Here is a 15,274-nt window from a genome sequence, read left to right as displayed (position 1 = left end):
ATTTCACCGCCGGAGTTTCCTCTAACAGTTATTCCAGAAAATTCTGTGCACTATGGTGCTTATAGGGGCGTGCGTACAAAGCTCACGCCAATCTTCATGTTGAATATTCTTAAATGTACCTCAATACAGACATGGTAGTTCTTTTCACGTTGTTAATACTACTTTGGTTCTGTAGGAATGGGAAGAATCGGCGGTATCTGCAGCAAGTCTTTTGTAGGCGAAGGCGAAGACATTGCTAAGACGTACAAAGGAACCCGCACAATGGCACATGAGCTCGGGCATATGTAAGTAAACTTAAATTGAAAAAATGTTTTTTTTTCAATTTCACGAAGAATATGGAGAAATTGCCCTATATATTTTGAAACCCTCAGCACCTCCAGCTGCTCCTTTTCTGATTGCTACTCTTTTGGCTTATTATTGATATAGTCAGAGTTAAGCACATCGACCATTCATTTAAGCTCAATCGAATCAAATGAAATCAAATCAGTTTTACATCTCTCAACAAAGAGAGAAAGGGGGTGGCGGGAAAAATCTGCATTACTGCAGCTTGACTAAGGTCCGCCCCCTATGGTACAATTCGACAGTTTGCAGCAGAAACATAGGCACATAACAACATAAGTCTAGGCACTTTACAGAAAATGTGAAGAAAAAAAGAAATAGTAACATGGATGTACGGGCAGTAATTTTTTGATGCACAAAAAATGAAGAAACAGTATCAGGGAGGTACATACGAAATAATTTCTGAAAATAGGCTGTGACAATGCAGCTAAAAAGAAAATGAGAACAAAAATGAATACATCCGACGCATCAAGCTCGATATATATGGACGACATACGCATATGTGCATATATATAGGTAGGAATAAGCATGCTCATGCATACTGATATGGATACAATAATCAAACACAAAAGTAGAGGAATCACAAAGCGCGATTTTGCGAATGGAAATAAGTGAAAAAGGAACGAGGAAACATAGCATCCGGCTTTAATCCACTTGTAGTTAGAGTGTTTAGAAGATCAGCAATGCGGTAGGATACAGATTGCTGTCCATAATTAGTACGGCAAAAGCGTGTTAACCAAATGTTGGCATGTCTCGTGTTATAGGGAATTTCGCGACGATTCAGGTGAAACAAGTTTACATAATCAACATTTCCCATTCTCAACGTTGTTCTGTACATGCATGCTAGACGAAATGAATAAATGAATTCAACCCGCAATTTTGTATTCGTAAAAAATATTTAGACGAGTGTTCCTTGCAGGAAAGATTAGCTACAGCACGAATTGCTCGTTTTTGACACAACTTTAGTTTAGTGATGATTTGTTTTGATGTTGTTGCTCAGACTAGGTCGGTCAAAGACAGACATGTCGGTGTCCATGTAACAGTCCCGATATTCTGTTTAGCTTTGCGCAAGGACATTCGGTATGTTTGTTCCAAAGTAGATTTTCTGAAGATATAACCCCTAGTGGTTAACCTCATTTAAAATTTTAATTTCTTCTCTTTTTAAAGACAACTTGTCTTCATGATTTAGGGCCTTATATAAGGCCCTAAATGTGTAGCATCTTTTCTGATCAGGGCGAATGATGATCAGTAATAAAGGCATTTTTCGGCGCATCGTGCAGTCTCGGAGCCGTACATGACGATGAGGGGCCTAAAGTTCCAGAATGCGCGTGGTCCCAGGGGTACCTGATGAGCTACGTGGACGGCGGAGTGAGAAGATATCGACTTTCTCCATGCAGTCAGGACATAATACGGACCAAGTTCAAGTAAGCTGTAGCACAGTATTTGGTTTGAACGATACATTAATTTTTGAAGTAGGTGACATGGTAAAAACTAAGTGGCATCTTTCGTACTGACCTATTTTAAGGGCAGCGTCAGTTTTTCGCGCAACTCTGCGAAACTGTCCTGCAATTATTTGGCGTGTGCGCAACATCCTACATGTCATTTTAAAACGACGAGCAAAACGAGAACAAGCTGAAAGCAGGAGCCAACGTTTCGACAAGTGCACTCGTCTTAACGTTGGCTCCTGTTTTCACCTTGTTCTCGTTTTGCTCATCGTGTTGAATTTCCATCTCCCGCCTTCCCCGTGTTTTCCCTGGATGTTAACTTAAACAAATTCACACTCGGAAACACAATAAATTTGTTTTCTGCCTTTCAGCCGCTGACCGGGGGTCCCGTTCCCGGCAGTAACGTCGAAAATAAATGTGTTGTGTTTTGATGCGAACGTGTCAAATGGCCCAGTGAGCAAGAAAGCAGGCGTCTATCGTCTGTAGCTGCGAAACAGCAGGTAAATTCCCATTGGCTGCGACCCCACGTAACACCCGCTGCCCCGCTAGCGTGCCAGGTGTTGCGAGAGGGGAGAGCGCGTCGCCGCGACGCCACGTCATCCTCACTCTCGCTCTCTGAAGCCGCCGGTTGGTCCATACATCCTTCTCTATCTCTCACACCCACTGGGCTTAGCTACTGCACGAGCCTGCCGGCCCTGGTGGCCGCTGCTTCTTCCTCGTTCTATCGTCGCGCTAGACGTCGGTGGCATGCGGCGTAGGCACCGCAGGCTGCTGCTGTTTGCTGGATCGGGCAGCGCGTACCGCTATGGTACATTACTGGCTGCGCAAAACTCGAAGGACCGCTCAACGGCGTTGAATTGGACATCAATGCTTTCGAATTCACAATCCATAAGTAATGCTTAGGTGTCCTAGGATATTTTCTTTATTATTTTGAAAGCGTGAAATCACTCTGAGCGAGAAAACCGACGTCCGGCGTCTGTAGCAGCCTAAATTTCCATTGGCAACATCTATTTGAAGGAATAAATGGGTTAGTGGAGGGAGGGGGGGGGCACTTGGTTCAGAGTCCCATTCAAGCTCAGTTCGCGGTCTCAGACCAGGGGGCCACAGACAGTTGCCGCTCTGCGCACCCTGTCGATCGAAATAAGTTCATCGTCAAGGCAGTCGCTGGCCAGCAGCTCCTCCGGCCCCGCCACTCTCGCTTGGTCTATCGGGGGCAGTCCGGGGATGGCCCGGCATGTCCCGGTGCTGTGTAAAAGAGTTAGCTTCTCTCAGAGCACCATGGGCGACGCGCGGGGTGTGCCGCTGTGTGCATTTTATTAGGATTGTGTAAGTTGGGGTGCGTGCCAGTGGGAATTAAACGCCAGTTGACAGCCTCCTCTTTTGTTGGTTCTTTTTTATGGAGGATGCTTAAGCTGCGCCTTACCCGCCGTGGTTGCTCAGTGGCTATGGTGTTGGGCTGCTGAGCACGAGGTCGCGGGATTGAATCCCGGCCACGGCGGCCGCATTTCGATGCGGGCGAAATGCGAAAACACCCGTGTGCTTAGATTTAGGTGCACGTTAAAGAACCCCAGGTGGTCAAAATTTCCGGAGTCCTCCACTACGGCGTGCCTCATAATCAGAAAGTGGTTTTGGCACGTAAAACCCCAAATATTATTATTAAGCTGCGCCTTTAAGAGTGTAACGCGATAGCGTTCAAAAATCCCTGACTGCTTCTCACGCTTCCAGGCAGTTGCAGCTTATGCAACCCTGATGTTTATGGGGAAATGCCGGCGGCAGACGCTATGCGCGAAGGCGAGCTTTCTGGTAGAAACGCGGCCTGTTGTGTGGACCGCGCATGCGTGGAGGTGAGTGCCATCCGGATGGTGTCGGAAGGAACCGGGCGCGCCGCTCTGTGAATGGTAGAAAGGCTCGAAAATGGGATTGTGTTTGAGTTTCCGCGTAACGGAATTATGTTTTCGCGTATATTCATATTACAGTCCGACGCTATCATGCCAGTATTTTGTGTCTAATTCGTACTTCACGATTATTGCGGCGCATTTTACTTTGAGAAATTCAATTACTTCCGTAACACCTCTGCGCTACACAGAGGGCCTGCGTGGTTGGGTGTGCGTGGCTCGGAATGTTTTTTTTTTTTTTCGCTCACAAATTTCATCTGAGTGTGTCATTCTTTTCGTTGATGCACCCCGAACGCGCAATAGGTTTAAGAATAATACATGGCTCACAAGCTTTCCTGAACAGTGAATTTGACATTCAGACTTTCGAACGGTGACCGTGCCTGAAAGGGGTGCTCACGTGTGTAATGTACGTTGAGAGCGGGATGAGAGTGTTGGATTTGACGTCCCTCTTTCTTGTTATTATATCCTATTCTGAAAGGAACCTCTACCTCTCCAGTGTATAGAGGACATTAGAACTGCCACAGTCAAAGTCGCCGCCTATTTTGAGAGAGAAGAGGCACTGCTTTTTCTGATGAGATGGCGTTCATTTTCAGGCAGGATTTTAATCGTGCTTTATTGCAGGGTGCGCATCCTCTACAAGTTTCACAATTCATTTTAGAAAAGTATGTGTTTAATGGTTCGCTGCTCCTTTATAAAAAAAAGATTAAGAAAGTTCCGGAATAACTTGACTCATTTTGTAACTTCCTATTATTATGTCCAAGTGTTATCGGCGAATTAGGTTCGTTTTAGGCGTCGAATACAAAAATTCTAGGATGAGACTAGTCTGCGCATGTGAGTTAGCCGGTTTCTTGCTAGATAAAAGCGTGCCGCATTCTTGTTTCGTGCTTTCTCTTCTTTTGACTCACTAATGACGAATGGTGGGTAATCCTGGCGGGTTGTGTCCAAGTGCAAACGTTTGAAGTATGACGTTCAGTTCTCGTCCTTTGTGCATATGCGTCTGAATTGAAGAGCTTGACTACAGGGAATCCTATAGTCAATGTTATACAAATTCCTATGCGGTTAGTGTTAAAGTGGAAGTGCGTAGACTTCTACCTCAAAGGGTTAAAGTACAAACGCCATGCAAGTGATGTCGCACGCGACAGCGACAAGCGACGCGATGGAGATGGCTGTCGCGTTCGCTCGTCGCCTGCAGGTCGTTCCCCATGCGACCGATGACTTCGAGCGACGTCTACCCAGTGTTGCCGGTATGAGGGCAGCAATGTGGGCGCCGAAACTAGCATGGCGCGTACTTTATTAACTTAAGTTGATGTATTTTACTGTAAAAAGCAGCATAAAATATTTCTGAAAGTCTTGCAGTAGGTTCTTTTCCTTGCAGGTATAAAAGTTCAATAGTTTGCTCGTTCCGTGCGACAATCGGAAGTACTTGAGTTATGTACATCCAGTGCCGGCTTCGCGCTATTGGCTAGTCGCTCATAGCAGTTCCGGGCGACGAGCGACGAATTCTAGATTTGCAGAACCGGCCGATCGCGCGACAAGACCGAGCGATCTGTTCACGCGACGGCCCGATCCGTCGCTCGAAGCCGTCGCTCGTCGCTGTCGCGCACAAAATCGCGCTCATGGGGTTTAGCCTTAAAGCGGAGAGTAGTGCAGCTTTTCCGTGTCCCGTTTTGAACTAAATTTATCGTTGTTGAAGTGTTGCACGCTTAGACGACTCGAGCGAAAACGTCCTGCCTTCGTTTCGTGTTCCTCTACTGTTTTCTACCCGCTTCTAGCAGGAGAGCTTGAAAGCTTTCATATCAATTGAATATTTCACCTCTGACTTATTTGAAAAAAAAAAAACATTTCTTCGCTAAACGGGCGTTCTGCTTCTGATCGCGACAGACCTCACAAAATTTTTTTCTGAGTGAGTCTGAGTTTCGTTTGCTTTGTCGGCCAATGTTTCCCGCCCTCATTAGGAAAGCCACTAATAAAATAAATATAAGTGAGATACCGCCTTCCTAGGAAAAATTAAACGGTGCTTGTGTTCTCATCATGTGGCTACCGGTGACCTAACGCTGAATCTGTCTAATGATGCGTCTGCCACATCCAAGCAAAGCCTCAGCCCTTTTATGCGAACGTATTAGGAACCTAATGAACATCTTTGATTTAAACTAAAAGCCATTACGATTCGACTCTACCTATATTATATAATAATTTATGCGTACAATATACTAAACAATAACTACCAGTTTTTTTCTGCAAGCATTAGGAGTTCATGCTGGAATCATGTTAATTTTGAACTTCTGTTTGTTATCGCAAATTTGTGCTCTTTCTAAGAGGTCTTTATAGAGGTCATTATTATGTCTTAGCTAGCCAGAGCCGGTACAAATAATCTGCGTTGTATTTCCCGCACTTAACGAATGCAATAATCACTTACGCCTTTTTGTCGCAGGAAGCTTAAACCCGAATGCATAGAGGTCAAGGCGAACCAAAACTACCAGAAAAACCACAGGAAGTTCCCTGGACAAACATTGCGCCAAGAGTTCTATTGCAGGACCATCTTGAAACTCAAGAAAAAGGATCAAACCAAGGTGTTCGTGAAAAAGGTGAGCTGCCGGAATTCCCGGATATTTTTCGTTAACAATGAAGTAATTAGTGACATTAATAAGGAGTTAACAAGATTTGTTGCTGGAGTAGTTGGTTTATGTACTACTCATTTATTATTAATAAGTAGGTCATTGTTCCTCTTTTGAAATGTTTCGATAATTTCTGAAAGCCTGGCTTATTATGTTTAAAAGATTTGTAAGAGCACACTTTTTCCCTCCTCCTCCTAATCCTGCTCTGCGGCCCTCTTGCCACGCACGGGCGCTTTCTTTTTATCGTGGCAGACATTAGCTCAGCTTCTTTGAGACCCATAAACGTTCTGCTAGCTCTAATAACTCTCGCTCACTGTGTATGTCTATGCTCCTTCCTTTCTTTATCTCTCCTTCGCTATTACTTTGCCTCCCCCTCCAATCAAGCGATGGCGTCCATGCTGGCGAACCATTATTCGTTTCGCTGGTTCCGCAGCTGTCCGTCCGTGTGGTCCGTACCGTCAGGTGCCTTGCCTGTGATGCCTGACCGATCCCGATAAGCTGTGGATTATTTTCTTACCCTTTCGGGCACGATGCCTCCTCCCCAGAGGAGTGAGCCATTCCACCTCCCCCCCCCCGCCCCCAGTGCAGGCTATTACTCTGAACTTATGTACTCGCAACCGCGATAGCGCGCTTTGACCAAAGACCTCTCACAGAGGAACTTATTTTAAAATACCGCCATCATAAGCCATCGCAGCAGAGGGCGACGAGGGCACTGTTGCGGTTTTTGAGGGCGACAGAATGGGACAGGCGGCTGTAGCCTCAACAGATGTTGATAGAGCTGCAAGTGTCACTGTGCTGTGCGATGACAGTATTCGGTGACAGTGACCGATTGTGATTGTTTGTCTGTGCTCCTTCCTTTCCTTATCTCTACTTTGTTACCACTTTACCTCCCCCTCCCCTCTCTCCCCAGCGTAGGGTAGCCAACCGGATCTTTTTTCTCTGGTTAACCTCCCTGCCTTTCCCCTTTCCTCTCTCTCTCTCTCTCTGAACTTGTGGGATCGGCGCGCGCAGGCTATGGAGAACCGCTGCGAATGTGAGACGGCATGGCCCCGTACACGCTGCGACCGCTCGTCCAGGCGACAATGGACGTGAATGTGCTCTCCGAAGTCACCCACGGGGATATCGTAAACTGTCTGGTTTACTCCTCCAGCTTTGTGACGTTAGAAGAAATGAGAGCCTTCAAATCAATGGAAGCCCACAACTCTTCTTTTTTGACGTACAACGTTCTTTGTTCGGTTAAATGGACCGCTTTCTAAAAACGCATATAAAGAGTTTCTGTTATAGTATCATCGTTCTTTTTTTATTCTTTTTTTGAACCATACTACCCACGTACATTACTATGGTATCCTTGCATAGATGCGCAAAGTTATCACTCGATCACTCTATTATGTATGTGTGCCGGGAACAGAGGGCACCATCGTCGAGTGACGCACGACGCGATCGCAGCAAAAGTTACGCTCCTGATTGATGTTGAGAGACGCACAGCTCATTTGCTGCTTCCAGAAGGGGGAGTGGTGGCACATGAAAGCACACTTAACCGTGGTTGGAATACTCCATCAAACTCGTACCTGTTCTCATCAGGACTCACTTGGTCTACAAGTGCAGAACCTTTTTCCCAGAAATTGCGCGCTTGCTCGAACATTGCGCGGCCGCGTTCGACGAGTGGGGTGCTGAAGTTCCGCGAAAAGACTAGGAAAGCGAGAATGCCGATTCGCTCCCACCACCTTTGACCGCGGTTGGCAGACTGCGAATAAGGAGCAGGCAAGTTTGCTAAACGGGACTATCCGACCCCAACTACTGGTTCCGTAATTACGTTAAGCATGGAAGCTCCCTAGTGCGTGAATGAACGTAGGGTCTGCGTTTAGTCACGTCGCTTCCGCATCCTAGTGCACGTACACCCTCTGCTGCACTCGCAACACATTTCACGTTGCGGCTGCGTCCATGCTACAGCTTACCTAAGTTTTTTTTTTTATGCATTGCACTTGGTCACTGAGGCATCAACTCCGAGCATGCGAAGCAAAGGCGTGGGTACGGGTGACACACGAGAATGGAAAAACCATGACGTCGGCAACTAAAACTTAATGAAATACTTGGCGAGAACTAAGCCTAGCAGGAGACAGTGCTTAGGCAGTAATGTGCGATAAAGCGAAAGGGCGCAACGCGATAGTTTCCAGCACTTCCTGACAAACTGCCGAAGAAAGGGGGGAAGCGACGCGGAGGATGAGGAGGAGGAGAGAAAGGGGAGGAAAGAAAGGGAGGTTAGCCAGTGTAAGTACCGGCTGGCTACCCTGTGCTGGGGAAAGGGGTAAAGGGAATAAAAGGAGAAAGAAGAAAAAAATATTGAACGGAGCTTACCAAAATAGCAGTCGGGTATTGCGATGCGTCGAACATGGGGGCAAAGTTGTTGCTTCTTGCTGGTCCTGGCGAGTAGAACCTTGAGGATGACACGCCGTCAAAAAATTGAGCACGCACGCTCATGCCGCCCCACCGCTTTCTTTGTGCAAACGGATGCAGTCGTCTACATGTCTTGGCGTCGAACGCCGTGGCCTAGGAGAAGTCTTAAAGCAACGTAGTGCACCTTTCACGTACGGCTCAAACCGTACACTGCGCGCGAAACTTAGCCGCTCTCATTCTGACTCCCGCCCCTCCCATCCTTAACCACTACCGATGCGGTGCTCCTGCAGTTGCAGTGCTGTTTAGACGGAGTCTGTCGCCACTGCATGCGTGGAGGCGACGAATGGAAGACGATGTAGGTGCGCTAAGGATCGTGCGTGGATTGGTGATATTGCGTGTTTCTGTAAATAATCCTTTTAACTGTATTCGACCTCTTTGCTTTCTCGATAGAATATCAACCCATACTTTTGTGCTGGAGGGACCCCGTTGTCTACAAGATTGCTTTTGAGATCACAGTTTTTTTTTTCTAAACCGCCTGTGACAAAATCCCATTTCTGCTCCTTGAACTACAGAACGCAAATGACTAAACATTACTTCTACGATAAATTAGAATTTGTAATCAATTAACTTATATTTCACTAATTATGATACCGATTGTCGCTATACGGAAAATATTGTAATTTATGAATTGCGACCGGAGAGAGCTTGAAAGTGTCATTGGCATATTCCGAGGATGGAACTAGTCTCGCCATACGCGCCATCAAACTTGTAAATCTCCACTGTTGTTCCACTTTCCTTCTAACAGAACGTCGTTTTATGCAAATAGACATCGAAGTAACTGGACCGCCAATGTATCTCCTCGCCCGCTTCATGAATATCTAAAGACTGGTGTCATTTCGAGAGTTCGTTCCTTGCGAACTCATAAGCTAAAATGCGTAAATTCCAATATTTTCCGTTAAAAAAATTACTCAAATGTTCCATACGTAATTTTTGATAACGAGTCGAGCTTGAATTTTATTTCTCGTGCAACAATTCGCGAGTATTCCAGGTCCACGTCTATAATTGTGGTATCAGCCTGAGGTGACTTTTCAATGTTCCCGTATGATATGAAAAATAGTGCGCCCGGAAGGAGCAGGACGTTTCTTGCAACAGCAATAGGTGTGCAATAGACGTCTTATGTCGAGTAGTAGGTACGTTTTGAAACGTCTCTCTCCCCAGCGCTTTCCATAAAGAACAGCCGTGGAGAGTGAAGACTGTTTCCTTCTCTATCGTTAATGTCCAGTTTCTCTCATTTATAATACTCGCAGGCGCATTTCTAGAGAACTTGAAGGAAGCATAGATTATCGTAACCTGGATACATCAAGGCCGGCAGTAAAATAACTTTGCATCGATGATACACTGTTCTAAGATATCACACTGTGGGAAAGCTCTCCTAATGAACCGTTTCGCATACTTTCAGGATCCCCTTCTTACCAAGATATGCAAAATGGAATGCTGCCGTGTTGTTTTCGGCCGAGCTACCTGCCGCGAGGTAATCATACCTGCTGGTATGGAGTGTGCCCGAGGAAAGGTATGCAACCACTGGCGAGTTATTTTTTAAGAATACGTAGCAGCATGCTAGAGTGGATGAAAATAAATAGGCGTAAGGGATAACAAATATTTTTTTATATTTAATAAACAGGACGCGTAATGGACATAGGTGTCCGATGGGAAATATAATGGGCTTGTAATGTAAACATGAGTTTTGCAGATTGCGAGAACAAAACTGGCGTGACCTCCTGAAATAAATAACGTGACTAACGTGAAATAAGTATACTGCAGTTTTTAATCGCATACACGCTATATTGAAACGTACTTTTTCGTTCACTTGTTCAATAACGCTACGTACTCTTTTATTTTTTCCTCTTTCAGACGTGCAAAAGAGGTGTCTGCGGAGTCCACACTTGGGAACAGTTCAAGTGAATTCGCGTCTTCCTAATCCAACTATGGGCTAGCACAAATTATGTATAATTTTCTCAAGGAATAAAACACCTGCATCAAATTCTTCAGATTTTGCACTTTAACAAAATTCACGTGACAGGTACCCTGACCATGTGGGCGCTGCATGCCATCCTGAGAAATTGTGAACGATATACATAAATTCCGATCAACCTTGCATGTGTTTAAGATAACAAAAAAGTGAAGAAAAGGACTACAAGGACACATAACAATATCGATTCATTGCGCATATACCAGCAATTCTGTCAATTATATTTTTCTCTCAGAGAAAGCGGGCGATTGACAGTTTTCTGTGGGTTACCTCCGTTTCGTATCTCAACTTATTCTTTGAGGTATCATTCTCCGTACAGAACAAGGCACGCGATTGGGTCCGGCGTTGCGTCCACATTATACTAGAAATGCTTGTATGGCCATATTTCCAAGCCGAATACAATAACTTACAATTTCCTACTTCTTGTTATAACTCAACTGTTATGACTGCTACCGGCCAGGAACGGCATCCGGCCGGACGGCCAGGAGCATAATAACGCCCACACAAGAACGGGAACACTGCGCCCGTTTATTCAGTGACAGCCCTTTGTTCCGACGTTCTCAAGCAGCTCCGGCCCCTGCGATGACGTCCGTCTCGCGCCACGGCGAACGTGTTCTTTTTCCTGTCTTCGTTGTCATTTTCAACTTTGCAGCACTCTTCCCTCCTCAAAGTGAGTACCGCTGTACGGATTTTCGTATACGGGCCGATCTACAAAGCACAGCTGGTTGAGCCTCTTCTGGTAGCGCCGGTACACCAGCTGGTTGATCTTGCGAAGGTTGTGCCGGCACAGGACTGTATCGAGAACGGACTTGATCCATGTGACGCTGTAGCTCACCTTCTGCCGTTTCAACGGGGATCATTCGGGATCCTCTTGTGCCTTTCACTGAGGCTGGCAGCCACCTTTCTCCCTCTCCGAAGTTGCGAGCCCAAACAGGAGTGCCCGGCCTCAGCTTGTTTTTCTTTATCTGCCTGTGGACAGATAGGGAAGGTTACGGGTGGTGGAAGGCATGTGTCCAACCGAGAACGGATCTGGTATCCCAAAAGTCGCTGAGACGGCGATCGTCCATGATCCAGGGGCGTTCTACAGTAGCTAAAGAGCAGTTTAGCCAATCGCTCAGACAGGTCACCTGACCTAACCTTCTTGAGGCCATCATTCAGCGTCCGCACGGCGCGTTCAGCAAGCCCGTTCGATTGGGGGTGATGCGGTGCCGTACGAAAGTGCTTTATGTTCTTTCCTGTCAGAAACTTCGGGAAAGTCTATGACGTGAACTGAGCCCCGTTGTCTGTCACAATGGTTCTTGGCATGCCCAGCCTGCTGAAGATTTCACGCAAGGATGTAACTGTCAATTGTGCTGTGGCATGACGCACTTGAATTGCTTCGATCCATTTTGAATGTGAATCTATGGCCACTAGGATCATGGTGTTATTCACTGGACCAGCATAATCCAAATGAACACGTGACCAATTCTCGTGCGTTAGTGGCCAGCTTACTGGCATTTTCGCCAGTGGTATTGCGCTTGCTTGTATGCATGTAGTACAATTCCTACTGATTTGTTCGATAGCTCCGTCGATGCCGGGCCACCACCCGACAGTACGGGCCAATGCCTTCATTGCAGACATTCCCTGGTGCGTCTCGTGCTGCAATTGCAACATGTCACCACGAGCAGCCTCGGGAATCACGACTCTCTGACCCCAATATATGACCTTTGTAAACGGTTAGCTCACTTTTTCGTGCGAAGTATGGGTCCAACGGCGGATCGGGTGCTTTGCGCTCCTTTGGCCAACCATGAAGCACGTATGACTTGACATTTCCAAGTACATGATATTTCTCGGTCAACTGTCTCATTGCTTGCGACCGAAAGGGGCGTGTCATCCAGCTGCTGCAGCGAGTGCACGTACTCGTGTAGCTCCTCTGATCTGTCCTCGGTGGTTTCTAGAAGAAGCCGACTGAGTGCGTCTGCATTCAGGTTGTCCGAGGCAAGTTTGTACTCTATCTTGTACTGGTAGGCTCCCAGCAGCAAGCGCCAACGCTGAACTCTTGCGGCAGCCACGATGGGCGTGGGACGATCTTCGTGAAATAGACCTGGAACAACACTAGCAAGCCGAATACAATAACATACAATTTCCTACTTCTAAACTAAGCAAAATAAGGAAGTTACGTAGAGTCCGCTTATTGAATCTAGGTTGATTTGCATAGTTTCATGCATGCACGTACGTCCATTGACAATTGGCTGTGTGGTCAACTCAGCAGCTTGTATACAAGAAACAACTGTTTCCAGCTGTCTCGTGTAACATGAGAATGATCGTGTCAGAACAAGAGAACGTTACGTTGTCAGGTGGTATGTTAACGCGATTAGCATTCTTTGGCTATTTCCAGCCCTTTCTGAGCCTATCTATCTCTCTACATGCCTGGACGACTTGACAGCCTGCACAACTTCACAGTCTTCTTCACTTGCTACGACTCGGTGCACATAGCAACAGCAGGCGCTTCTTGACTTGTAGAAGGCTGTCAGGATTACACAAACAAGGGGATAATCTTTATATTTTACGAAATTTTAAAAGATCTCCTGTGCCAGATAGCATAATTCTTCTGGCTGAGCTGGATAATTCGAAGAGGCAGGCATTACTTGCACAAAGAAATCGAAACACGTATTCAAGTAAGTAATAAAAATTCCATAATTAACGTTCTCATTAATGGCATTACGGCACATGTTGCAATTTGCGAATTGTCGCCGGTGACATTGTAAGGCGTATGCACTTGGAGTGAATATCCAGAACGGCACCAGTTTGGAGACTTGCGCCATCAAACTCACCCTAAATATGCACTGTTGGTGCACTTACTTTATATAGGAAAGCGCTCTTTTTACGTGTTGAAACACAAAAGTAACTGAAACGCCCATGTATTTCGACCCCCCGCTTTGGAAAATAATATCTCGAAAGTCGTGTTATCCTGGAAATTAATTTCAAGTGGAAGCTCCTTGCAAACTCACAGGCTACAACTCGTTAATTGCGATAGTACCAAAATTCATTAATTAGGGAGTTAATTAGTCAATTCTTTGCTGATTAGTTCAGCATGTGTTTCGGTTTCGCGTGCTACTAATGTCCGCCTCTTCGAACACTGCCGCTCAGCGGCAATTATGATGCTATCTACCACAGGAGTCAATTGTTGCAAGATTTGGTTCATTTCGTGAGAAATTTACACCTAAAGGAGTACTTCTACGATCGCACAACTGTACAGAGGAGTCATGATCAGCTGCCTGGGCTCTCCAATAAATCATGGACACCTGGTGAGGCACGCGATAAATATTTGGACATGGCTCATTTGCGCGGCTCAAGAAAGGCATCATAAAAGAGCACGAGAGGCATCGTCCCGTCGGCAGTAACCTCTCAAAAAAGGAAGAGGAGGTGTCGGAAACCCTGCGGGACAGTAGTGCGATAGGCGGTAGTGCGACATTCTTTGCAGGTTTCTTCACTTCTTGCCGTTCGTTCTACTTGTCTAATCAGGCACCTACCTCGGTGCGCCTACCCTGTGGCCGAAGTTGTATCTTTGGGAACACGCTTAATGACATGCACCCAGTTGTGTACAACAAGCGGCGTGCTTTCTATGTGAAAACACACCCTGTAGCACGTGCCTAGTTCACAAAACCAGTGATCTAAGTTAGCTACTCGGAGAAATACCCAGTGACTCATGCCTAGTTTTACCCACCCACTGGCGCAAGTTATTTATTCGAAAGCATTCGCAGGGTTGCATGCCGTTTCGCGTAACTATTGGACCCAGTTATCCATTCAGAAACGTACCCAGTGGCAAACGTCTATTCGAAAAACATACCCAGTGACACATGCACAGTTGCGCATACGCAGTGGCAAAAGTTGTCTATTTGGAAACGTGCCCAGTGGCACGGGTGCGGTTGCACATACCTAATCGCAAAATTTATCAATTAAAAAAATGTACCCAGTGGCATACACCCTATCGTGCTTACCGAGTGGCCCAGGTTGTCTCTTCGGGAACTTATCCAGATGACACATGCCCAGGTGCCCCAAGTTGTCCATTCGGAAACATACTCAGTAACACATGCCCGGTTGCATGCACCCAGTGGCCAAAGTTGTCTAGTCGGAAGCATACCCAGTGACCAGTCTTGAACTCCGCGCGTGAATTACGTGAAAAAGCGACTGACTGCTATCTGTCACCTGTTCAGATTCCTTGCAGGAAAAAGTTGGGGAGTATCTATACACGCTATGTTACAGTTGTACATGGCGTTGTTCGTTGGATTCCTGCGGTACAGCCTGATTCCTGCGGTACAGCCGGCATTCCAGTGCACGCAGTCAGTTCTCCGACGCGGATGTCATGTCTTGAACAGCTGACATACGAAATTGTGAAACTTCACCATCACGTCCAACGAAAAGGTCACAAGGTTGTCTTTGAATGGTGCCAGCTGGCCATTGTGGAATCAGTGGCAATGCTTCCGCCGACAACGCTGCTTGCACATCACATCAAGAAAGGCACAGCATTAAAATTCCGCTTTATGTTCCCCTTTACCATTCCCCCGGCGTAGGGTA

The 15,274-nt window shown here is 46.3% G+C and overlaps 1 protein-coding gene across 2 annotated transcripts in view; it reads left to right on the top strand.

Moving 5' to 3' along the window:
* The window catches only part of LOC142564558 (venom metalloproteinase antarease TserMP_A-like), a 44,379-nt gene extending 33,649 nt beyond the window's left edge, over positions 1-10,730 (top strand). For both annotated transcript variants that reach the window (XM_075675601.1, XM_075675599.1), the window contains exons 10-14: positions 176-284; positions 1,620-1,763; positions 6,111-6,264; positions 10,148-10,258; positions 10,600-10,730. In XM_075675601.1, the coding sequence (XP_075531716.1) occupies positions 176-284; positions 1,620-1,763; positions 6,111-6,264; positions 10,148-10,258; positions 10,600-10,650 (569 nt within the window). In that variant the 3' untranslated portion in view covers positions 10,651-10,730. The remainder of the gene's footprint in view (positions 1-175; positions 285-1,619; positions 1,764-6,110; positions 6,265-10,147; positions 10,259-10,599) is intronic.
* The last annotated feature ends 4,544 nt before the right edge of the window (positions 10,731-15,274 follow it).

Source organism: Dermacentor variabilis, chromosome 11, assembly GCF_050947875.1.
Source record: "Dermacentor variabilis isolate Ectoservices chromosome 11, ASM5094787v1, whole genome shotgun sequence".
Classification (NCBI taxonomy): Eukaryota; Metazoa; Arthropoda; class Arachnida; order Ixodida; family Ixodidae; genus Dermacentor; species Dermacentor variabilis.
This window is presented reverse-complemented; position numbering and strand designations above follow the sequence as displayed.